Source organism: Hypanus sabinus, chromosome 14 (assembly GCF_030144855.1).
Source record: "Hypanus sabinus isolate sHypSab1 chromosome 14, sHypSab1.hap1, whole genome shotgun sequence".
Lineage (NCBI taxonomy): Eukaryota > Metazoa > Chordata > Chondrichthyes > Myliobatiformes > Dasyatidae > Hypanus > Hypanus sabinus.
The window spans coordinates 43985767-44011153 of NC_082719.1; the positions used below are offsets into that span (position 1 = coordinate 43985767).

The following is a 25387-nucleotide window of genomic DNA, read 5'->3' on the forward strand; positions in this document are numbered from 1 at the left end:
TTTTTTGTCTCAACACGATCACGTCTATTCATAAATTGGGTGCACCAACTTCGCATAGCTTTGAAATTTTCGCTGACCTCACGGTGTTTTTTGTCCCATTTCAACACTTCATCATTTCTCTGGCAACAGTGTATCCAGACGATCGCTGGTGATTCACCCACTCTGAAACTTTTTCTTCCAGTTCTGGCCACTGGCATGATTTTCCAGTTTACACATTTCGTCTTTGGCATTTCCCTTAGCGTGTCCTCTGCCTTTCTCCAATCTCTCTTGTTTACACTAAACTTCTTAGCAGCTGCAGAATTATTCATTCCTTTAGCAAAATCAACAACCTTCAGCTTGAACCAAGCATCATATTGCATTTGTTTTAATTTTTTTATATATAAATGGTGGTCACAAACTCAATACTGAGTACACGTACTGATCCCACCACCCTGTGTTATGTTTTAACGAGATTACAATGGGCGCTAAATGGTTTCACAGTGGTTTCTGGTTAAATCAAAAACCTACAAAAGGGGTCGGCTTATACAAAGGTAACACGAAAAAGTCACTTTTTTAACCTTGAAATGGAGGGGGGGGGTGGTTGGCTTATACCCTGGAATGTACAGTATTTTCTTCTCAACCCCCCCGCCCCCCCCCCCCAAGGTAACAACTAGGCTCAAATTTTCTCAACTTCGTTATTTCGGTGTGCACAAAGATAGACCATCATAAAATTTATGAAATTAGAACACAGAGCATTTACCAGTGTAAATTAATGCCATTGCTCCTCTTTTCACACAATTTCAAATACAGACTGCTAGCCACGGAGAAAACTTGTCCAATGTGTGCAGAGAAACTGAATGTGGACCAGCTGTCAAAAATCAGTGAGCCAACACCACACCTCCTCCAGGACGACACTGATTAATGAAGGTTTGAAGGGTACTTGCAATACACAAGGTATGCAGAGCTCATGTTAAACTCTTGCATATGGTTGAAAGTAGTTAAATCTGCTCTAATCCAGATTCAGAATAATGCTGCACCTTGGTCAAAGTAGATTCAACAGTTGAAAGCAGTTAGGCAGCAAAATTGAGTTCTTGCCATAACATTGATTTTTGGAACGCTGTGCTACTCAGTGGATTAAATGTACAGAATTGTATGAAGCTCAAAATTTGGGAAATGCAATAACACTTCAATTTCTTGAATTTCACATTATACCATGAATGACAATTTAAAATTTCACTTGGGAGATCTTACCTTAGACAAATCTAAATTTAACTAAAGCACTTACAGCCAAGCCAGTAAGAAATCTGGATGACCAGGCTACAGATTACGACAGAAGTATTGTAAATGAATTCAGAGAGGATAAAATCCCATAAAGTTCTCTAGTATGTAGCAGGGGCTGCACTGATGTTAAGCTTAACTTTGTATAGTTTAATTTGTTAATCTGCAACAATTTAGTCATACAGCAGTAACCTAGTTTGATAATGCAAGGCTAAACATTACATGTTAGGATTAGAATTTTACACAACTAGCAAAATCATTTTGATACAAGTGTTCACTGCTGATTGAAATTGCCTTGGAGCAATACTATTCATCAACGTTCTTTGCAATGCTCCATCAATGCTAAACAAGTCATTTCAAAGCTTGCATCATCTTTCAACTAATGTCAGTGGCACCCTCTTCACTGACTACTCAACACTGTATTCTGAAAAAAAGGACTTTGGTCTAGTCAAGCTGTATTGGAAACAATCTAATTCATGAGCATTAAGCCTCTTGTATTCATAACTACAGTAAATGATTTGTAGCTGTCCAGATACAACAAAAGCAGGAAGATAGCTGGTGGGGCATTATTTTGGCATTGCATTCATAGTCATCCTTATGGACTAGAAAATGAGATTTACCACCTAGGCCTGTGGGCCATGTTGAGAGTCCACCAACAGGAAAAACAGCATCTATTGATAGAAAGGGATAAGCAATGGGCTTGCATTTCCTAGAAATTATCTATTGTCCAACTCAAATATTTAATAAGCTCTTAAGCAAGAGAACAGAACAAGAGTAACAAATGGAAGAAACAGAAACTGGAAGATATTGGTTTTACACAAACTTGACTGTTGCTCTCAAACATGTTTTATTACAAGATATTTCAGTAACATATTTGAAGGTAATTTCTCAAAACCTGTTTGATATATCCAATCCATTTAAAATTTCAGCTGAATTCAAAGCTCTTAATAGTCATTTACAATTTTTTTTAAATCTCAAGTCCTAGAAGGTCTTCAGAACAGCATGTTTCCAGCCACTGTAAGATACATAACCACTGTGATGAAGAACTGAAAGGGCTTTATACTGTATATACTGCAGAATTACTGAACATGATACTAATGATAAGAGAAAATCTGCAGATGCTGGAAATCCAAGCAACACACACAAAATGCTGTAGGGACACAGCAGGCCAGGCAGCATTTATGGAAAGTACAGTCAACATTTCAGGACGTTGACTGGAAAAAATCTTTTTTCCAGTCCTAATGAAGGGCCTAGGCCTGAAACATCAACTGTTTATTCTTTTCCATAGATGCTACCTGGCCTGCTGAATTCCTCCAGCATTTTGTGCTCTGCATGGTACTAATGATACTTGGTTCCAATCATTCAGTTCAAAAATGTATGAAGGACTTCTCCCAACTCACCTCTCATTGCTGTTTTAATTTAGTACATGCTTGTGTTTTCTTGAGCTGTTGTTTCAATACGGTGCACTTTTTTTTCCCAAAAACCCAAGTGTGTTGTTGAAAAAAATACTGACAGTCACACCAAACCCTAGAGGTAACTGCTACAGCACAACATCTGCAATGGAATACTCGAGGCAAAACAAAAAATCCGAAGAATTTTCTTTAATGAATTCAGTTCTACTTACAATTGAGATATAAAATTAATTGTAACAAGCAGGCTCTGGAGAAATTACTTTCAATCTAAAGAAATAATTAAAGCAATATCTGAACTCTAAATCAATGTTCAATTATCAGTTTACTGCTCAAAAGGTCAAAGTAATTTCCACTGTTCTGGTTATTTTGCAGATTTAGCAGGAGACACTCAAGACAACAAGTATGACACACTACTACCAGTTTAGTTTAATATACTAGTTTCTTTTTTTAAATATTTATGTCCAGAAACTGTATATAACCACTGAGGAAATGCAGAATAAATTTATATTATATATTAAAATTTTAATAAAGTTTTTAGTAAATGCATGATGGGTAATTTAATATTGACTTAAACATAACAGTAGAGCGATTTCAACCTTTAGGATACTATCTCTATCCATTACAATCTCAGTCTGCACTGTCATAAACTGCCTTTTTGAGTGGGTTGTATGGTAGCTCACCCTCAAGGTTATACAAGACAAAAAGAAATATTACAATGCAATTCCTGTCAGTGTACCAAACTAATTAGTTGAGAAGCTGGCGCTGCATATTAGGGAATAGACTGCAGGCATGGATTTAGCACAAATGAATCTTTTCAACTCAGCTTAGCTGACAAGAGGATCACTTTAAAACCTCCCTTAAATCCTGGCCATAGTGAATAAATCCCCATCTTCAAAGTATTTAGAAGTGATAAATCAAGTAGCTGATCACTCCATTGTGGTTACACAGCCAGCCTTAAAGCTGGTTGCTGACCCAGTATTTCCAACTGATGTTCAGACCATAAAGCTACTATTTATAGGTAGTCTGTAAATAAGTTCATGATTTTTTTTTAATATAATGCTCTACAATCTACTTTATCTGACAAGTTTTCAATCCTAGGTGTCTAGTTATTGACTCATTTCCACATATACAAAATAATTAATTTCCACCTATCATTTATTGACCACTCCAACTGTCCTTGAAGATCACAGTGAGCTGCTATCTTGAACAACTCGGGAGCAAAATTAGCTTATTCAGCCCATTGGGTCTGCTCCATCATGGTCGATCCATTTTCCTCTCAACCCCATTCTCCTGTCTTCTCCCTGTATCCTTTCATGCCCTGACTAATCAGGGACCTATCAACCTTCACCTTAAATACACTCACAGCCACCTTGTGGCACTGAATTCCACAGATTCACCACTCTCTGGCTAAAGAAATTCCTCATCTCCATTCTAAATGGAGATCCCTCTACTGAGGCTGTGCCCTCTGGTCCTAAACATCCTCTGCACATCCACTTTTAAGACCTTTCAACATTCAAATACCCCCCCTCACCCCCATTCTTTTAAATACCAAGCAAGTAAAGATCGTTGCTTACACAATAAGCATTTCATTCCCAGAATCATTCTCATGAACCTCCTCTGAACTCTCTCCAATGTCAACACGTTATTTATTAAATAAGGGACTCAAAACTGCTCACAATACTCTTAAGTAAGGCTTCACCCGTGCCTTATAAAGTCTCAGCATTCCATCCTTGCTTTTATATTCTAGTCCACTTGAAATGAATGCTAACATTGCGTTTACCTTCCTCAACACAGACTCAACTTGCAGATTACATTTAGGGAATCCTGCACGAGGACTCCCAAGTCCCTTCGCACCTTGGATTTTTGAATTTTCTCTCTGTTTAGAAAACTGTCTATGCTTTTATTCCTTCAACCGAAGTGCATGATCATACACTTCCTGACTCTGTATTCAATCTGCCACTTCTTTGCCCATTCTCCTAATCTGTCCTTCTGCAGACTCTCTGCTTCAACATTACCTGCCACTCCACCCATCTTTGTATTATCTACAAGCTTGGCCACAAAACCATCCATTCTGTAATCCAAATCATTAACATACAATGTAAGGAAAAGCGGTCCAAACACTGACCCCCAGTGGAACACCTCTAGTCACAGGCAGCCAATCAGAAAAGGCTCCTTTATTTCCACTCTATGGCTCCTGCCATTCAGCCAATGCTCTTACCAATGCTAGTAGCTTTCCTGCAAGAGCCCATGGCATTATCTTTTTAAGCAGCCTCGTGTGCGTACCTCGCTGCTGAGGCTTCTCCCAAACTACTGTTAGATGGAGTGCTTCAGGATTTAGACCCAATGGTAACACAGGTACAGTCACACAAGGTCAACAAAGGAGTGGGAACTGGAACACACAGATGGTGATGCTCCCCCAACCCGTTGCCTTGTATTGAAGCAGCACTTGTGGAGGTACTGTTGGAGCAGTCTGGGCAAGTATTTAAAGAGCATTTTATAAATAAGTGCCCATTGCAGCCACCCCACTAATAAAGGAGGGTGAATATTTAGGATCCTGCGATGTTGTTGAAATTGCACTCCTTCAGACAAGTGGGGAGCTTTCAATCAAAACCCTGACGTACCTCAAATGTGGGAAATGTACCAGGATAGTTCCCAACCTGTGAAGCTACAGTACTTTTATGGCTGGTGCTGTTGAGTTTCCTGTCAATGCTGTGCCAGTGCTGCTACATTTCAGGGGCAGTGGTTACTCAGATTATGACACGATATTTGCCGATCTTGTGCAGTTTCATAGAGCAGAGAACAGTTGGGCCCTTCAGCTAATGATGTGAGGTAGGTTTATATAATGGTTGGCACAATTAATTCAGTCCTTCGTTCCTGCACAGCCATAACCCTCCATTTTTCTAATATCTATGTGCCTATTTAAGAGTTTTAAATGCCTGTTTCTCTGAAGATCTTTCACAACTAGTGGAGGACTGAGCCAGAAAGCCAATTTAAACGCATTTAAAGTCAGCTACAGCAATCATAATAGATTTGTGCCTGCATCAGGGACTATGAATCTTGAAAGTTAATACATGCCTGGCCTGTTATATAAAAAACACTTCAGCAAAGGAAACTTCTGGAGAACAAAAAAAAAAGCACAAAATCTAAGAGCTAAAAATAACACTGCAATGGACAAAATGGCTACTACAGCAAATTATTTGTAACAGTGAGACTTGATCAGGGAAATTACGTATATCGTTTAGATTTCCACAAATCCTTTACAAAGGTACTGTGATTTGGACTCATAGTTAAAACTCAGAACACAAAAGGCAAAGTAGCAAACTGGAAAGAACAGGCTAGAAAGCAGATTTTAAAACTAGTGGGAATTGGTGTTCCACAGGGATCAACTCTTACAACATTATTGTTCACTGCCAAGATCAAAAATTATGGACTCAGCTATGAAGTGCTCTCAACACCAAAATGATGAGTTATAACAGCAGGCTGTAGAAAAAATAGAGGAAGATATTGATATGCACAGAGGAGGTTTGAAACAGGCATATGAAACTCCTTATAAAGTAGCAATGTGGTCATTCTTTGAAAAGTTATTTATGTGTAGGTAAAGTAGCAAAGGCAGAATGCAAACATAAATTATGGGAAGTTAACAATACTGATTATTTTTGGTGGGGTGGGAGGGGGAAGAGATTAATTCTTAATTGAAATGAATCCAAGTATTTCCTTAAAATGAAGTGAAGACCAGCGAACCTTAACCATTACCTTGGATAGACCACATTTAGAATTCAGCATTATTCCATTTAAAGGACTGAAGCAAAAGGATTTACAAAAAGTGCCATAAAGTGATTTACAAAATGTAGACAAACATTACTTCTTGAATTAAATCACCATTACGCAAAATAGCATTGTAATAAAATTTTGTATGGAATCTCTGGAAACTTTAACTTTGCAATAATTTTAAACTTCAAAATTACATGTGCTTGAAAGAAACTTCAGATTTCTGCTTGAATGTTACTTAAGCAATCTTGCTTAAATTTAAAAACAAAATAACCATTATTTTTATTTGTATTTCTGTTCGTACAATCTTGATTACCATTTAGTTGTGTCAGGTATTCTACAATGTGTGATCTCTTAAGCCAAGTTCTATAAGACTAATACTCAAAACTTCTCTGAACACTGCAGACATGCTCTGAAAAAGTGTTCTGTGGTTAACGTACCCAATATCATTTTAGAAAACAATGCTCCCTTCAGTAGCAGTTATTGTATGGTTATCTTTAAATTGAACTACTTATAATATTTGCATTGTTTTTCAAATTTATTTAAATACTAGCTCATCTTCCAAAGGAATTATTTTTCTCATTCTCACTATTAGTCACACTGCATAGTACCAGCAATAAAATAACCTGTCTGCCATTTTCATATGGAATCTTTCACTTTTGCCAGCAAGTCAAGATACTGAATAATCGATTCATATATAACATTCTCCAGATGAGGCATTAATTAGATTCCCTGTGCTACCTTTAACGCATGCTAAAAGTTCTATTGAAATAGAAGCACTGCTGCTCATACACAAAATGTACTATTTATGTATTATTAAAATAATTTGAATTAGTGTAAATTTGGTAAATCCTTCTTTATTATATTAACATGTTATCAGTATTTCAACATATAATTTCAACTGCATAGTCCAAGAGGTGAAATTTACCTGACTTTGTAAGACATTGGTTCTTAGCTAATATACAACCCATTTTTATCAAGCGGTGTCCTTTATCGATACATTGAGAAAATTCAGATCATGGTTTGGAGGCAAGTCCCTCAACTTGCTTTGATTTTCAAATGATTAAAAAGTGTTTTAAGTATTGGTCAGTTTCTGCATAAGACCTACACGATCTGACAAGACCAAGCACTTGGTTAAACATTACAGAATTATGGCATCAAACCAAGTTTACCTGATCAATACGCTTCTTTGCTCACACCAACCTATGTGTACTTTATCATCCATGTGGTTGATAACAATATACATCAGCCCAAATTAAACTCCAAGCAGAAAAATCACCCAATTGGTCTAAAATAAACCAAAGAGCTCTTACCAAGTTACCAACTTCAATCTAATGAAAGCATGACACTTTTTTCCTATAAGAAACAAAGCTACTAAGCTAGTTAAATTTCTCAAATATAAAGTGCAAAACTGAGTCTGAATAACTTGTGGCTTAAAGGACAATTCACTCAAGACTACTAACATGACTTCACTGCATTGCTCTTGTTCTGGAATGAAGGGCCACAACAAAAACATGACAATGCTTCTGCAGTTTCCAATGGGCCTTTACAGGGAATAGGCCAGTTAATCCTCTGGTCTTCTAAACTATTTCCAGTTAAGTGTGTACAGGAAGCAACACAGGGCTCATCTTACCGTTGCAGATGACTCTGCAAAAATTACTTTATTCAAAAAAAAAAGCCTGTGTCACGTCATGTTAATATACAGTTTCAAAAATACCTAAAAAGGATAGTTTTGTATTGCATATATACAGAAAAATACATACACCTTTACTTCAGGAGAAAGTTTGTAAATAATTTTCTTTTTAAGACAAAAGAAAACTGCACTCAAATAAATTGCATCAAGCACCAGGTATTAAGCCTGGTCACTACAGTCCATTAGCAGACCTGCAGACAGTCTCAAGGCAAAATCATTTTGTTGCTCTTTGCTTTCCCTTATCCTTTCTTCCTTTCAGCTGTGGCAATTTTTCTTCTGTTCTGCTCTTTGATGCTTTAGACTTCTTTGGCTACAAAGAAAACATTAAAGTAACTTTAATTACAATAGGATTTCTAAATACTAAGTGATACAGATCCCCCGACCTACTTTTTTCCATTGGCTTTATGCAATTAACTCAAACTTGTCCATTCCTAAAACTGAGCTAGGAGCATTCTGTAGAGTACTCATTTTCAATAGGAAATGTATAATATTCATCCATTCCATTTCTTCAGCCCTAGCTAATTGCCCTCCAGAAGATATCTCTCCTGTAGATTTTAAACACTAAGTTCTCAGTCTTTATCAATGAAACATATTAAAATTGACAACCTTTGGAAGGATGGTAATGATTGGTCAACGTGAAATCAGATTGCAGTCGAAGTAACTAGCTCACATGACTCAGATTAATACACAAATCTTACTTGAGGATATTATGCAACTTAATCCCAGGCTTTGTGGTTTTATCTTCCATGGGGCCTATACCAATGGAACAGACATTCAATATCCACTAGTTACAACTAGCAACCTGAACATCCCATTGCCAGGACAACCTGGTGCAAGTTAGCAATAAGAGAGAAGATGAAACTCTGGCATTTCTGCAGGATGTAGGAAGACCAACAGGTCAGTTTAATTTACCCCCCCCCCCCCAATCCCATTCTTGCTGTGGCCTCCTGTATTGTTATGAAGCCCAATGCAAACTCAAGGAAAACCACCCATCTTCCATGTTGCAGAATTTTAAGTTACTTGCTTTTTCCTTCCTTATAAGAACTGCCCATTTCTAGAAGTTCAGCTCAGTATTTCTCTTTCATTAGTACAAGTCTGACCTGCTGGTCATGTACCACAGCCTTGCTAATAGTTCCTAGCTTCCATCTACTCTCATCCTATCAGCGATATTCCCATTGTTCTACCCATCCATCCCCATTCAAGATAGTATTGAAACCCAACATGTTTTTCTTCCAACTCAGTTTTAATGAAGAGTCACTTCCAGCATTTTGTTTTTACTTAAGATATCCAGAATCTACAGTTGTTTTTTTTTATTTTTACATGTGATCCAACAGAACTTTGAAGCACTTGGTCCCACCCATTACTGTAATCCAATCACCTATTCCTGGAAAAAAAATTATTCAATTATTTATTTTATGAAAGCCAGATAGGGAGCAAGGAACAAAACTGCCATCTTTAGTTTGTACTTTCATTACCATAGTTATATCCCATTCCTGAATATCAATGTTCCTTTGCAGAGCAATTTCCTTTCATTCCAACACTGCAAATATGAAGCAGTCCCAGTAAGGTGTCCAGTATCTCGATGACTTATGAAAAACATTTCCCTACCTTAATCATTCCATCCATTTCTAAGTTATCCTCAGCTTCATCTGCATGTGCATCCTCTATCTGCAAGTCCTCATTAAGCTCAGAGTCCAGAGACGATCCAGCACCACTCCCATATTTCAGTTTCTTTATGGCTTGCAGAGCATATGGAGTCAAATGTGTCTCTTTGTTATAGGTGCGAGTAAATGCAGCTTTTACCTAACAGAGGTTGAGGAGATACAGAATTGAAGAACTTCAAGTAACCTAAACCAAGAATTAAAAGTTTCCACAGGCCTTTATATCTACCATTGCATATTCAACCTATTTATTTTCTTCAATGTGGAACAGGCTAATTCAATCCCATTAAAAAAAAAATGGTAAAAATATTCTACTGAAATAATTATGGATTACCTTCGGGTCTAGTTTGGAGAATGGATCAGGCCGACCACCCCAGCTATTAATCTCCATGATACAATCCACATCCTCCTTCAGAAGATAATACGCATCCATGGTTTCAACAGCCTCCTGAACACCATTCGCTCCCTGAAGTGAAAGGGGTCGCACCAGGGCATCCCGCAGAAAAGGAAGGTAATCCAAGTTTACTGCCCGCTTGCTGGCATGTGTCCTTTTAAATCAGTATAAAAAGTACTGATGTGAGAGCTTGGAATAAACAGATACAAATCACAAGCCACCGTAGGATATTCAACCAAATAATTTATTGTTTGAAGCTGTATACTTGTACGACTTAAAATTCCCTCACAAAGCAGCAAGCCAACACTGGGAACTTCAGTGCAGCATTGCTGGCATCTTCCTGAAGTTAGCAATGCACACAAAAGTTCAGACCAAGTTCTGCGGGACACCTCTTCACAGAGTCAGTATAAATAACCTATTCAAGATCCATACATCACAATTCATTAGAGTCATAACGCCAACTCAACACAGCTGTCCCATCCATTCCCATCATGTGAAGACCCAAGTTACAACCTCAAGTACAGTTTACTTGACTGATCACAGACCATCATGACCCATTTATTTGCTGGTAGACTCCAGAATTATTGTGTTTGTTTTCTTTAAAATAAGCATTTCATATCAAGCTCTGCTAAAATCCTATTGCCACATACCTTAGGCACATATGCCTGGTAAGTTCCTGGACAATACGTTCATGCTTGCCAGTGGATGAAAATTTCCCCAACCAACTTGGGAAAGTTGGAAATTGTGACATGTAACCTCTCATCAATTCACCAGGAATCACACTTGCATATATTGCCTACAAAACAAATGTATTTCAATACTCTGTACCAAAAATTCGTTTAGAAATTCTTTATTAATTCAAGCCGTGCACCATACCAATTCTCTATTCTAACGGTTCAAGAAACAACACTCCATGCATTGCCTCACTGCAATTAGGCTTTCCCGAGGAACTTTCCAACCCAGAGATTACCACAAGACAGAATAATTTTCTTCCATGTTTTATCATATTTTGTTTTCAGAATTTGTAAACCTGATGCAAAGCAGAGGGGAGTAAACTATTTATAAATAAATTTATTATAACCAAAAATATATTCACAGGTATGGAGAACATTGTGTACATAAGCACACTACTAAACAGTTCCTTAAATACCCATGTTCAATTAACAACAGTATATTTTGTTCTTTAGTAGCTTGGTTATCCTGGCCAGGTTCTTTCGAGGATGCTTCCGCTGGCCTAATACTTCATTTAATCTTTCAGAACAGCTCATCTCTGAGATGGGACTTGGAAACAGAAAATTCTACCTTAGAGCCAAGGGTACTACTAACTAAGTCAAATATAGAAATAACACCAAGTATAGACAGCAGGTAATTTTGCCTCGTGTATCTGTGGGACCAACGTTTCTACATATATGACAATTACAATGGTAGTGCAATAAAATGTTACTGGGGCATGAAGTCATCTGTAAACTTATCATATATCAGAGCAGGGCACAAGAAGCCAGATGACCTCATCTTTCTTCTGTTTATGTTCTAAAATTAGTTGGAATAGATCGTATTAGATTTTCAAGCTGTTGGGAAGTAGTACTTGAAATGACTCCAGAACTGAGTCAATTTTACAGGTGACAACAGAAGAGAAGAGAAAGTATCTACTAAACAGCTAACCAACACATTTGATACATGGGTTGAGGTACAAAAATTAAGACTAGTGACAAGGAAAAAGTAATTGCTAAAGTATAAAAAGTTTGAACTCTGTAGCTTGAAGCAGTAGTGACAAGAATGTAAAGTCAGCAATTGCATTTGAGTTCATTTACAGCATCTAGCTTTGGATGTTTATATTCTAGCAATATAAAACACCATGGTAAATTTCTTCTTCCCTAAGTAAACACAGCCTTTAGATATAATGGAACATAAAAGTCAAATCTCTGTCAGAACAAGTCTTAAATACTGATAGAGTTGCTAAAATCTTAAGAGATTTTAATGAGTTTAAGAAACCATTTTTGCTGATGTCATCTATTAAGTAAATAAGATAAAACATCAGTAGATAAAGACTGGTCAAGAGACTTTATTTTAAACCCATGTGTGGCCAGCTAAATAGAGTAACAGTAACCTTCCTACAGCACAAATGGATTAATATTTGGGAAAAAAACACACAGGAGCAAGTAGTAGAAATGAATGAAGCAAATATTACTTTCCAATGGCACAATGGGTTAAAAAAAATGCTTTCTCTGTAATAAAGCCTACTTCAATTCTAATTACAAAATAAACCAATAAAATTACCAGGTGAACAATTACACAGGACCATTGCACAAAAGCATTTCTGTAGAAAAAACTGCCAAGAACAATCACGATCATGAAGAGATGATGATCACCCACATCAAGGGGCATAACCAAAGAACAACCGCATGAGAAAATGTCTATACATTCCTTGAATTGATAAACTAAACTGTGTATTCACAATATGAATAGCAAGAGAACTTAGAAGATAATACACAAAGTACTGGAGAAAGTCCAGCAAGTTAGATAGCAGGTATACGGGGGAATAAACAGTTAACATTTCAGACCAAGATCATCAGGACTGGAAAAGGTAGGGGGTGTTAAGAGAAGCAGAATAAGGTGGGGAAGGGGAAGGAGCACAAACCGGAAAGTGATAGGTGAAACCAAGTTGGGGGGGAGGGGAAGAGGAGAAATTAAGTTGAGCAGTGATAGGTGGAAAAGGTGAAGGGCTGAAGGAGGAATCTGACAGGAGGGGACAGTCGACCATGGAAGAAAGGAGAAGGGGCACCAAGTAGGTGAGAAGGGAGCCAGAATGAAGAATGTAAAAAGAGAAGTGGGGGGGGGGGGGGTGGTGGAAGAGGAGAGAAATTACCAGGTTAGAGGCAACCCAGACAGAATATGAAGCATTCCTCCTCCAAGGCGAGTGTGGCATCATTGTGGCAGTAGAGACAGCAATGGACCAACATTGGAATGGGAAGTGGGTGAAACAGGTGGAAGCCAAGAAATCCCACATTTTGTAGTGGACAGGGCAAAGTGATCCCCAAATCTATGTCGGGTGTCACCCATGTAGAGGGGGCCGCAACAGGAGTGCTGGATGCAGCAGACTCAGGTGAATTGTTGCATCGTCTGGAAGGACAGTCTGGGGCCCCGAATGGGGGTGAGGGTGAGGGAGGTGTAGCACTTGTCCCACTTTCAGTGCTAGGTGCCAGGTGGGTCAGTGCAGCAGGTCAGGACAGTCACTAGAGAGTGAACCCTAGCGCGCCTAATGGTCGGATCCTGCTATATATGGCAGCTTGTGGGATGGTAGGCAAGAACAATGGTAGGGAATTACTAGATGGTAATTTATTTAAAGCAGCAGCTTAGAAAATAAAACGAAGTATCAGATAGCAATGACACTGCTCCAGAGAGGTAGATTGAAATTGTGAGTGAAACAAACGATATCTTTCCTCAGACAACACCACTGACCTGAGTAGGGAGTAGATTCCACACCTGCCGAGATCTGATCTGTTTATCAACATGGTCTCCGTCACAGATACTATCTGCTGTCTTACTCAACAGCATTAAATGCTTCTTGAGGTTTGATCTAAAATACAAGCACAACAAATCACTAAAGTGCAAAGAGATCAAAGCCTATGCTCCATTAGGTATGAGAGAACAAGACACAAGTCAGCAGGCTGATATCAGTTTATAAAGGGGACTGAAAATAAAGAAAATCTGAAATGGCTATAAAAACAATAAATTTGAGATCAAACAATGCTCAGCCAGAAAGGCAACATCTACAACTTACCCAGAGGCTGCTGGCTTCACATGCAGGTAGTTTTCTTGAACAAAAAGTGGTGAGAGAGAGTAATCGTGGAAGAAGAGATCTGACTTGTCAATCAAGCTCATGGAGGCAGTTTCCTCTCCAGCAGAAAACACTTTCCTCACAACATCAAAGGGACCCTGAAATTGGAAAGCTGAGTTTTTGTAATCATTATTTATTATTAACATGTGTGTAGTGTAATTAGAGATTTTCACTATTCCAAGATTTATGCCTTGGTCAGAATAGTCACAAAATTGTCAGAAACATTAATATAACACATTGTGCAAGATTGCTCATTATTGTACAGGCCAAGTCCCAGGTTACAAACACCCAACTTACTGACACCCATACACACATTCCCATGATATTATTAAATTCAAACACCCTAATACACATTTGTTTCTATAATGGGAGTACTAGTTCTTTTGAAAAAGGATTTAGTGCTTTCCTAGTATAGAACATTACAGCACAGAAACAGGCCTTTTGGCTCTTGGCTATGCCGAACCATTTTTCTGCCTAGTCCCACTGACCTGCACCCTCCCAACCCCTCTCATCCATTTACCTGTTCAAGTTTTTCTTAAATGTCAAAAGTGAGCCCACATTCACCACTTCATCTGGCAACTCATTCCACACTCCCACCACTCTCTGCATGAAGCCCCCCCCCAATGTTCCCTTTAAACTTTTCCCCCTTCACCCTTAACCTATGACCTCTGGTTTTTTTCTCCCCTAGCCTCAGTGGAAAAAGCCTGCTTGCATTCGCTCTATCTATACCCATCATAATTTTATACACCTCTATCAAATCACTCCTCATTCTCCTACTCTCCAGGGAATAAAGTCCTAACCTATTCAACCTTTCTCTGTAACTCAGTTTCTCAAGTTCCGACAACATCCTTGTAAACCTTCTCTGCACTCTTTCAACCTTATTAATATCCTTCCTGTAAATAGATGACCAAAACTGCACACAATACTCCAAATTCAGTCTCACCAATGTCTTACTACAACCTCACCATTACATTCCAACTCTTATACTCAATACTTTGATTTATAAAGGCCAATGTACCAAAAGCTCTCTTTTCGACCCTATCCACCTGTGACGCCACTTTTAGGGAATTATGTATCTGTACTCCCAGATCCCTCTGCTCTACTGCATTCATCAGTGTCCTACCATTTACCTTGAAGGTTTGACCTTCCGAAGTGCAATACCTCACACTAGTCCACATTAAACTCCATCTGACATTTTTCTGCCCATTCCTCCAACTGGTCCAAATCCCTCTGTAAGCTTTGAAAACCTTCCTCACTGTGCACTACACCTCCAATCTTTGTATCATCAGCAAATTTGCTGATGCAATTTGCCACATTATCATCCAGATCATTGATATAGATGACAAATAACAATGGACCCAGCACTGGTCCCTGTGGCACACCACTAGTCACAGGCCTCCACTCAGAGTAGCAATCCTCCACTACCACTCTCTGGTTCTTCCACTGAGCCAATGTCTAATCCAATTTATTACCTCTCCATGTACACCTAGCGACTGAATCTTCCTAACTAACCTCCCATGCGGGACCTTGTCAAAGGCCTTACTGAAGACCATGTACACAACATCCATTGCTTTCCCTTCATCCACTTTCCTGGTAACTTCCTTGAAAAACTCTAATAGATCGGTTAAACATGACCTACCACGCACAAAGCCATGCTGACTTTTTCTAATAAGTCCCTGTCTATCCAAATACTTGTAGATCCTATCTCTTAGTATTCCTTCCAATAATTCACCTACTACCGATGTCAAACTTATCAGCCTATAATTTCCCCGCTTACTTTTTGAGCCTTTTTTAAACAACAGAACTACATGAGCTATCCTCCAATCCTCTGGCATCCGGCCCATGGATTTCAACATTTTAAATATTTCTGCCAGCCCCTGCAATTTCAACACTAGTCTCCTTCAAGGTCCGAGGGAATACCCTGTCAGGTCCTGGGGGTTTATCTACTCTGATTTGCCTCAAGACAGCAAGTATCTCCTCTTCTTCAATTTGTATAGGTTCCATGACCTCCCTACTTGTTTGCCTTGTTTCCATAGACTCCATTCCAGTTTCCTTAGTAAATACAGATGCAAAAAAAACATCTAATATCTCTCCTGTTTCTTTTGGTTCCATACATAGCCGACCACTCTGATCTTCAAGAGGACCAATTTTATCCCTTACTATCCTTTTGCTCTTAACATACCTGTAGAAGCTCTTAGGATTATCCTTCACCCTGACTGCCAAAGCAACTTCATGTCTTCTTTTAGCCCTCCTGATTTCTTTCTTAAGTATTTTCTTACTCTTTTTATACTCCTCAAGCATCTCATTTCCTCCCTGTTGCCTATACATGTTATACATCTCTCTCTTCTTTATCAGAGTTCCAATATCCCTCAAGAACCAAGGTTCCTTATTCTTATTCATTTTGCCTTTAACCCTGACAGGAACATACAAACTCTGCACTCTCAAAATTTCTCCTTTGAAGGCTTCCCACTTACCAATCACATCCTTGCCAGAGAACAACCTGTCCCAATCTACACTTTTTAGATCCTTTCTCATTTCTTCAAATTTGGCCATTTTTCAGTTTAGAACTTCAACCCCAGGACCAGATCCATCTTTATCCATGATCAAGTTGAAACTGATGGCGTTACGATCAGTAGAACCAAAGTGTTCCCCACACACACTTCCGTCACCTGCCCTAACTCATTTCCTAACAGGAGATCTAATATTGCATCCTCCCTAGTTGGTACATCTATATATTGATTTAGAAAAACTTTCCTGAACACATTTTACCAACTCTAACCCATCTAGACCTTTAACAGTATGGGAGTCCCAATCAATGTGTGGAAAATTAAAATCCCCTACAATCACAACTTTCTGTCTCCTGCAGTTGTCTGTTATCTCTGCAGATTTGTTCCTCCAATTCTCGCTGACTATTGGGTCTATAATACAACCCTATTAATGTGGTCATACCTTTCCTGTTTCTCAGCTCCACCCATTTGGCCTCAGTAGACAAGCCATCTAATCTGTCCTGCCAAAGCACTTCTGTAATATTTTCCCCGACTAGCAAAGCCACCACCCCCACCCTTCATCCCTCTGCCTCTATCATGTCTGAAACATCGAAACCCTGGAACATTAAGCCCCTCCTGTAGCCAAGTTTCAGTAATGGCAATGATGTCATAATTCCATGTGTCAATCCAGGCCCTCAGCTCATCTGCCTTTCCCACAATACTCCTTGCATTGAAATATACACACCTCAGAAGATTATTACCACTACACACAACCTTACTATTTGTGACTTTGCATGAACTGCTAACATCATTTATTTTTACCCCCATTCCACTATCTACTCTGGCACTCTGGTTCCCATCCCCCTGCAAATCTAGTTTAAATCCTCCCCAATAACACTAGCAAAGCTCCCTGCAAGTATATTGGTCCCCTTGTAGTTCAGGTGTAACCCGTCTCTCTTGTACAGGCCCCACCTGCCCCAGAAGAGGTCCCATTGATCTAGAAATCTGAAACCCTGCCCCCTACACCAGTTTCTCAGCCACATGTTCATCTGCCACAGCAACCTACTCTTACCCTCACTGGCACGTGGAACAGGCAGCAATCCGGAGATTACTACCCTCGAGGATATCCGAATAAACCATATTGCGAATAAACCCTTCTTGGGTGTCCAGCCGGGTACAGGTATTGATTTTAACTGACGTTTCAATGACAAACTCTGCCATCTTTATCAAGAATGATGCCCGGGCAAGTCTAGTCCATTAGTATTTATACCACTGTCATCCATCCCTCCTGATTGGTTAGTTCTCATCCAATCAGATTTCTGCTGTCCCACCTTATTTACAATTGAGTTCCAGTTCTTACTTAGAGCAAGACCTACATCCTTTTTTTTAAAATAATTCCTTTCCTCTAGTTTTATTTCAAAGGCTTCTTTCACCCAGCGGTAGTAAGTAGTAGTACCGATAGAGTCCCCTGGTCCTTATGGAATGCATCCCAGGATACTGAAAGAAGTGGTAGAAGTTATGGCTTTGGTGATAATTTACCAAAATTCTCTGGATTCTGGGCAGGTCCCAGGGGATCAGAAGACTGCAAATGTCAAGCCACTGTTCCAAAAGATGTAGGCAAAAGGCCGGGAACTACAGGTCAGTTAGTTTAACATCTATAGTTGGAAAAATGTTAAAATCTATCATTAAAGAAATAGCAAGGCATTTGGAAAGAGATGGATCCGTCAGACAGACGCAGCATAGATTCAGCAAAGGCAAGTCCTGTTTGACAAACTTTCTGGAGTTCTTTGAGGATATAACAATCGCAGTGGATATCAGGGAACAGATGGACATAATTTACTTGGATTTCCAGAAGGCGTTCGATAAGGTGCCACATAAAAGACCTCTCCATAAGATAAGGATGCATAGAGTTGGGGGTGATGTATTAACATGGATAGAGGATTGGTTAACTAATAGAAAGCAGAGAGTTGGGATACATGGGTGTTACTCTGGTTGGCAATCAGTGGTGAGCAGTGAGCCACAGGGGTCAGTGCTGGGCCTGCAACTGTTCACGATATACATTAACGATCTGGAAGATGGGACCGAGTGTAACGTATCAAAGTTTGCTGATGATACCAAATCTAGTGGAAAAGCAAATTGTGCAGAAGATACAGAGAGTCTGGAGCAAACTCAATGGGCCAGATAGCCTACTCCTGCTCCCATTTCTTATGCTCTTAGACAGATTATCCAGAATCCGGTGGACTTTCCTGTGGTAACCATCACATTTCCCTTTTCCGCTGGTAAAATCAGGATGGCTGGGTTTTGCTGTAGTGCCTGGAGGGCCAGTCACTTTCTTTTTGTAATACTCGGTATCGGCAAAACAGCCACTGCACCGCGGCAATGGCTTTTGGGATAACCAGTGAGGAAGCCACTGAAAGAAAACTAGAAGAAAAGAATTTCAAAGACAAAGGTCTCACTCTAAGAACTGGAATTCAAATTGTAAACAAGGTGGCACAGCAGAACTAACCAATCAGGAGGGACAGACAGCAGGGGCATAAATACCACCGAACTCAATGTGCCCAGGCATCATCCCTGATGAAGATGGCAGAGTTTGTTAAAATTAATACCTATACCCGTCTGGAAGTCCGAGAAGAATTTATTAGTTCTCTCTCCCCCCCCCCCCCACCCCCAACCCCACCTTTAGTAATTTTGCTCTTTCAATACTATGTGTACAATACTGCAAAGGTGTGGATACCATATTGAGAGATATTTGGAAAACACACAAAACATGGATAAATTCTACTTATGGATGTTCTCTTTGAACATCCAGGGGAAGAGGGGTGTTAAAAACAATGTGAGAATATGCTCCACCCTCCCGAACTAACATCCCAACATGACCAGAAAATTCTGTAAAAACTACAAGCAAGAACAAGTCAGTAAGTACTGGTACAAAAATTCACATATTTTGCTGGAATTTGAAAGCCTCAGTCAATCATTTGCATATCATTTTTCTTACAGTATATTCAATAAATCATGTTTTAAATAATAACCCCACCAGTTTAATGTCTTTCTTTGTCTTCTTGCCATTGTCTTTAGCCTGATCGTATGTCAGAGTCTTGTTTTCTACACACCACATACTGAGATTGTGCAGGATCTAGAAAATACACATTAAAAAAAAACAAATCTTTGTAAGTTAATGGAAATTTACAGGGCCCACACCAACAAAAAAAGAAAAATCCAGCCCAGCTTTCACAGTACCGGTTGTTATAAAAACTACTTGATGTGTTTACTCCCCCCAAGTACTTTTTAATCTGATGAGGACTTGCAACTTACAGGCAATATGTTCCAAACCCATACCCACCGTGAGACAAGGAAAGAATTATTCTGGCTCCACACTTTCTACAAATTACTCTGAACTCTCTCATTGCTAAAGAGAAAATGGCATCTTCCTATCCTTTCTTTTTCGTTGAAGTGCACAAAAACTAAAGAACAATATCTTCACTTTCTGATCCAAAGAAAACAACCACCTGACATTTTATCCAATCTTTCCTCAGCTGAAATCTCTAAGCTCTGAATTCACAAATGGCTCAACAGCAATAAGGATTAAGTTCAATGCCATTCTAGTAAAAGGTGCTTAAGGTTATCCAGACTAGTTGCAAACTGTCAATTCAGTACTTTTATCACCAGTCTGCAATAACACAAAACATTTTGTTGGGATGTTCAGTGACAAGAGTTCACAGAACTTGACCTCTGCTGTTCACATTCAATCACTAACCTGTCTGATATCTTGACTGGCTGCAAGTATAATTTCATTCATAGCTGGAGGAGGAATCTTCAAGCCTTCTTTAAAAGCAACAGTCATCATTGCACCCTGAAGATAGAAAAATAGGCTTAAAGTCATTGAGGATCAATGTTTCTATCAGGTTGTAGCCAACTTTAACATTAGCATTTCTTCCAATACAGTTCATTGGTGTGTTTGTAGATAATGATGGTTTTAAGCAATTTCTGTAAAATGCAGCCATTGTTCACGTGGGAAAAAAATGCAAATTTTCTTTACTTCACAAAGCAATCTCCAGTTTTTTTTACCATTGCAAACTTGCCCCAAATGCATAAAGATAACCTATAACCAAAACCAACACTTCAATAATGCAAGTGTTAAAGCAGTCAGGTTCTTGCAGTGCAAAAAACAAGAATTTTAACCATTTGGGGAGACTGAAAGAGAGTCCCAAGTTTCTAGTCTTTCAGCAAAGATGGTGGGTGGAAGCAAAAACCCCTGGTATTTATGAGGAAGGTGCAGGTGGACTACAGGATGCAAATATAATTTAGGCTCAAAATTCAGGTGGCTAAAACTATATATTAGTATTACTTACTACTTTCAAGGAGAGACGCTTGAGCATACGTTCAAAACTACCAAGAAGCCACAGCAGCTCAACAAGGATTGGATAATTAAAAAGACACAATTATCAAGCCCTACCTTAATTTGTTCTACTCGAGGCCGCTGGAAACGGAGATCAAAGCAGTAATTTGCTAAAGACCGTATCTTGGGATGATTCCGATCATTACACATACAGATTATGGGAACCTTGGTCTGCTTTATGAGAGAAATCAGCTCCTGAAACAGAATAGAATACATCCAATAACTTAATTTCCTTTCAGATATTTGAGGTAGGATTTCAACCTGCCCACTGGTGTGAAAAGACCAGGAGAAAATAAATTAATACTGTCAGAAATGCAAATGCAGAATTAAATAATATCACTCCTAATTCAAAACATTATCTTTGTTCCAGTGAAAAGGCTTAAAATTAGCCTATGAAGAAAAGAAAAGTCAAGTTTTATTTCACAGCTAGGATTCAAGGAATAAGCTAATTCTTTCCGATGCATCTTAGATACTCAGATGCCACTTTCATCCACCACCACCTTCTCCCATGACCAAACTTTCACCGACATATCATTCCTCAACTTCCATCCAGATCAGTAGTTCCCAGCCTCTTAATGCCATTAACCTAGAAGTCTGTGGGCCCCAGGCTGGAAACCTCAGCATCTAGATCCACATATCCCATACGTGGCTACATAATCGTGTCTTCAATTCACAACAGAAAATTTCCAGGTTCTCGGTTTTATTTTGTGCTTTCCTCTTTCCGCATACCACATACGTGGCTTTTGGGGCTGAGGGATATACACTCAGTGGTCACTTTATTAGGTACCTCCTCTATGGCTACTGGGTACACGTCTGTGGTCTTACGTTGCTGTAGCCCATGAAGTGTTGTGTTGACAGATGTTCTGCTGCACATTAATGTCGCGTGGCATCCGGCAGCAATAATCATTCCAAGGTCAAAGTCACTTGGATCACATTTCTTCCCCCATTTTGATGTTTAGTCTGAACAATAGTTGAACCTCTGGACCATATCTACATACTTGTCTGCATTGAGGTGCTGCCTCATGATTGGCTGATTAGATATTTGCAATAATGAGCAGGTGCCCAGGTGTACTGAGTGTAAATTGTAACAGACAAGGCATTAAATTTATACCATACAAGCTGGTGGGAGTCTCTTACCCCAAGCACACAAGACTAACAAACACTGGCAGTAAGCACAAGGGAAATATGCATTTGGAAGTTATATTCCACAACAAATTCTGATGCAGCAAATCAGTGAAGTATCACTAAATGCTTGCAATATATTAGTGGAAACACTGCAAGTATAACAATAAAAAGAATCCATCCATTCTCAAGTAACTTGCAGTACTTACAGAAATCCCTGGTTAAACATTTAAGTGAACAAACCTCTTCATCAAATGACTCAAACTGTTACCTGTATTCCACCCCTGTCCTCATTACCAGCCATCCCATCCACCTCATCCATGATTAACAAGTGTTTGGGACCTAACGATGCAGTTCCTGAAATGAAAAACAGTCGAGCTAACAGAGAAACCTTTTTACGCATTTGCAAAACAGTATCAATAACAATGCCATTTGTGGAACAGTGCCAACAGGCAAGTCCTGATCTGAAACCCGAAACATACGAAGTACATACCAGAACAGAAGCCTTTGATGCTGGTGTTGTTCAGTGATTCTGCTATCACTTCTTTCAAAGTGTTCTTGCTGCGAGTGTCACTGGCATTGAGTTCAACATAGTTGTATCCCAGTTCCTTCCAGACAAAGACACAATTGTAATTTATCAGTTTAAGAATAAACCCTGATAAAGGGGCACAACCTGTGTTGAAAGACAGTCAGACGGTAGAAAGAATTAAAAAGAGCTAAAGTGTTCTAAAGGACATACAAATATTGGAGAATGATCATTTACATAACGTTAATTCATCAGAATTCCAATCTGTCCTCTATTACAAATCAGAGCTCTTGATTAGCCCCAAAATTACTACTTAAACTGGCAAATTCCCACAGCCCCATCCTTCTGAATTTCATCTCAACCTAATTCTTTTCTAATTTGTTACTAAAACTCATCTTTCTGCTCAAGCTTTTCACCACATCTTCATATCCTTTCCTGGTTGTGTTACATTTTATTTAGGAATACCATGAAGTAACTTGAATGTTTATTACATTACAGATAGAACACACCACATTTTGTCCTTCCCTCTGAGTACAATGCAACAACTGAATTTAAAGATGGAGAAATGTATTTAAATCAACCTTCAGTAGGTTGCTATTAATCTTTAGATCAGTACATTTAGTAATTCAAAGTCAAAAAAACTCCCTGCAACAATTATTAAAAGCCTGCAAAAAAATCTCAACGAGAAACAAGTATCTCACAATATCCACACTTTATTTATCAAAATGCACCCTCCAATCCCCCTCCACACAGATTCAAGGTTGCACACGTGAGAAGATAAAATTATGATGTATTCAGATCAAAGTTTAAGTAATGTGCACAAAAATACTGTACCTGGCTTAGTCAAACCTGCAATAGAACATAGAATATTACAGTGCAATACAGGCCTTTTGGCTCACAAAGTTGTGCCAACTTTTTAAACACCCATCTAACTCTTCCCAGCTACATAGCCCTCCGTTTTTCTATCATCCATGTGCCTCAGAGTCTCTTTAATGTCTCTAGTACAAATACCTCAACCACCACCCCCAACTGGGAATTCCATGCACCCACTACTATGTAAAGAGTTTTCCTCTAACATCCCCCCTATTCTTTCCTTTAATTACCTTAAGATGATGCTCCCTGTATTAACCATTTCAGCCCTGGAAAAAAAGTCTCTAGCTACCCACTCAATCTATGTCTCTTATCCTGACCCCGTAATCAAAGCCCCACAGACAGCGCAGAGAACAGCGATAGGCCCATTCCTTGTCAGGAGAAAGTGGAATGAACAATAACTTAAACTAGAAAGATGTCTCAGATAAGAGCATAAAGGGTTACAAAAGGTACTGAGCAGAAATGAAAATTAGTCTGAAATGCAGTATGGCAGAAACAGAAGCAGCCTAGGTATGAAGATTTCAATGATAATCTCTTAATTGGAGATTTCATTTTTCCCCAAGCACTGACATGAATGAAACATTATTCCATAATCAACATAAACATGTTATTATGGTATAATTAGATAAATTAGCCAAAGAGCCAATCATAATCCTTGCAATGCGTAACAGAGTTACTACAAATTTAAAGTGTTTTCTCTTTCATGCTGTTAATAATCTATTAATTGCAAGTTGTGCATGACTGGGCAAAAATAAATGCAATTTTTTATTTTTTTTTACAAATTTGATGCAAAGGAAATTGTAACATTTGTATTTGGACCCAAGTGATTTTGTAGGGCTGGTCAAATATGCAAAGAGCTATTTAACTTGGTAATGTTACACGAACACACCAAGGCAGCTGAAATATGTGAGACAGGAATAAAAGACGTTATTAAGATGCCGCCGGTATCTGGCGACTCTGTGCATGCTCTCCTGAGCAAACTGCCCTCTACACTATCCTATACCCGAGAAACCCTTCTAAACCTCCAATTTGCTATATCTAGCAAGATCAACAACACTCTGGCGAAGCTACTGACCCAGCTGGAGATCACTGACACGCCAGAATTGCTTCCTCAACTCCGGACCACACCCGGACCCAATCAGTGAGGCCTGGTCCAAGGTCCACCACGTTCCCAGAAACCCATGGCCTGCTACCGTGTCGGAGCACCTGGAGACGCGGCCCATTCCGACCAGCACCTCTCCGAAGCAGACGACCACGCAGAAGTGACGTCAGAGACCTCAAGGTACCCCAGACGCTTTCCCGGAGCGGCCACCATAGAGCCCCGCTGGTGGCCATCCACAGCTGCCGGAAGTGAGGCCTCCGCCGCCGACCTCGGGGCTCGGCTGGAGCGGAGGCCTCCGTGACTCAGTTCATGGACTTGTTTCAGCCGGCAGCCCAGCCCTCCAGGATTAAGTGTCGGCTTCAGGGCCCCGACCCGATCGACAGCCTGGGCCCCCGGCAGTTGGAAGTGGCAGCGGAGCTTCCCCCATCACTCGGCCCGACCTGGAGCACCCAACAACACGACCCGCCGATCGATCCCCACGAGACACATCCACCAACCTCAAAGAGCTGCCAACAACACACTGCATCGATGGAAACATGGAAAAATGCACAAATTACCGAGGAAGCGTGGGAAAAGAGCTGGGCTGCTGGTCAGATTGAAGCAGAGGGGCTTTAGGGTCCCTCTGCCCACCATCCTACTAGCTAATGTGCAAGCCACAGAGAACAAGGTGGATGATCTTAAAGGGAGACTCACCTACTGCAGGGAGATGCAGAACTGCTGTGTATTCTGTTTCACAGAGACCTGGCTCTCCCCTGCCACCTCCTACGGTGCCATCCGACCAGAAGGGTTTTTGATCCATCAGATCACGGCGTCTTCGGGCAAGACGAAGGGAAGTGGTATCTGCCTACTGATCAATACTGTG

At 39.6% G+C, this 25387-nt stretch overlaps 2 protein-coding genes across 5 annotated transcripts in view; one reads left to right on the forward strand and one right to left on the reverse strand.

Moving 5' to 3' along the window:
• The window catches only part of wdr19 (WD repeat domain 19), a 113247-nt gene extending 110071 nt beyond the window's left edge, over window positions 1-3176 (forward strand). For both annotated transcript variants that reach the window (XM_059989043.1, XM_059989044.1), the window contains 2 exons: window positions 790-933; window positions 3042-3176. In XM_059989043.1, the coding sequence (XP_059845026.1) occupies window positions 790-901 (112 nt within the window). In that variant the 3' untranslated portion in view covers window positions 902-933; window positions 3042-3176. The remainder of the gene's footprint in view (window positions 1-789; window positions 934-3041) is intronic.
• Window positions 2844-25387, reverse strand: part of rfc1 (replication factor C (activator 1) 1) — a 56840-nt gene continuing 34296 nt past the window's right edge. For 2 of the 3 annotated variants that reach the window (XM_059989046.1, XM_059989045.1), the window contains exons 15-25: window positions 22521-22635; window positions 22299-22384; window positions 20963-21100; window positions 20264-20359; window positions 19544-19642; window positions 13967-14121; window positions 13645-13762; window positions 10836-10981; window positions 10126-10339; window positions 9739-9933; window positions 2844-8440 (exon numbers count right to left, since the gene is read on the reverse strand). In XM_059989046.1, the coding sequence (XP_059845029.1) occupies window positions 8345-8440; window positions 9739-9933; window positions 10126-10339; window positions 10836-10981; window positions 13645-13762; window positions 13967-14121; window positions 19544-19642; window positions 20264-20359; window positions 20963-21100; window positions 22299-22384; window positions 22521-22635 (1458 nt within the window). In that variant the 3' untranslated portion in view covers window positions 2844-8344. Of the gene's footprint in view, window positions 8441-9738; window positions 9934-10125; window positions 10375-10835; window positions 10982-13644; window positions 13763-13966; window positions 14122-19543; window positions 19643-20263; window positions 20360-20962; window positions 21101-22298; window positions 22385-22520; window positions 22636-25387 lie in introns of those variants that run through there. The other variant, XM_059989047.1, reaches the window with a different exon arrangement.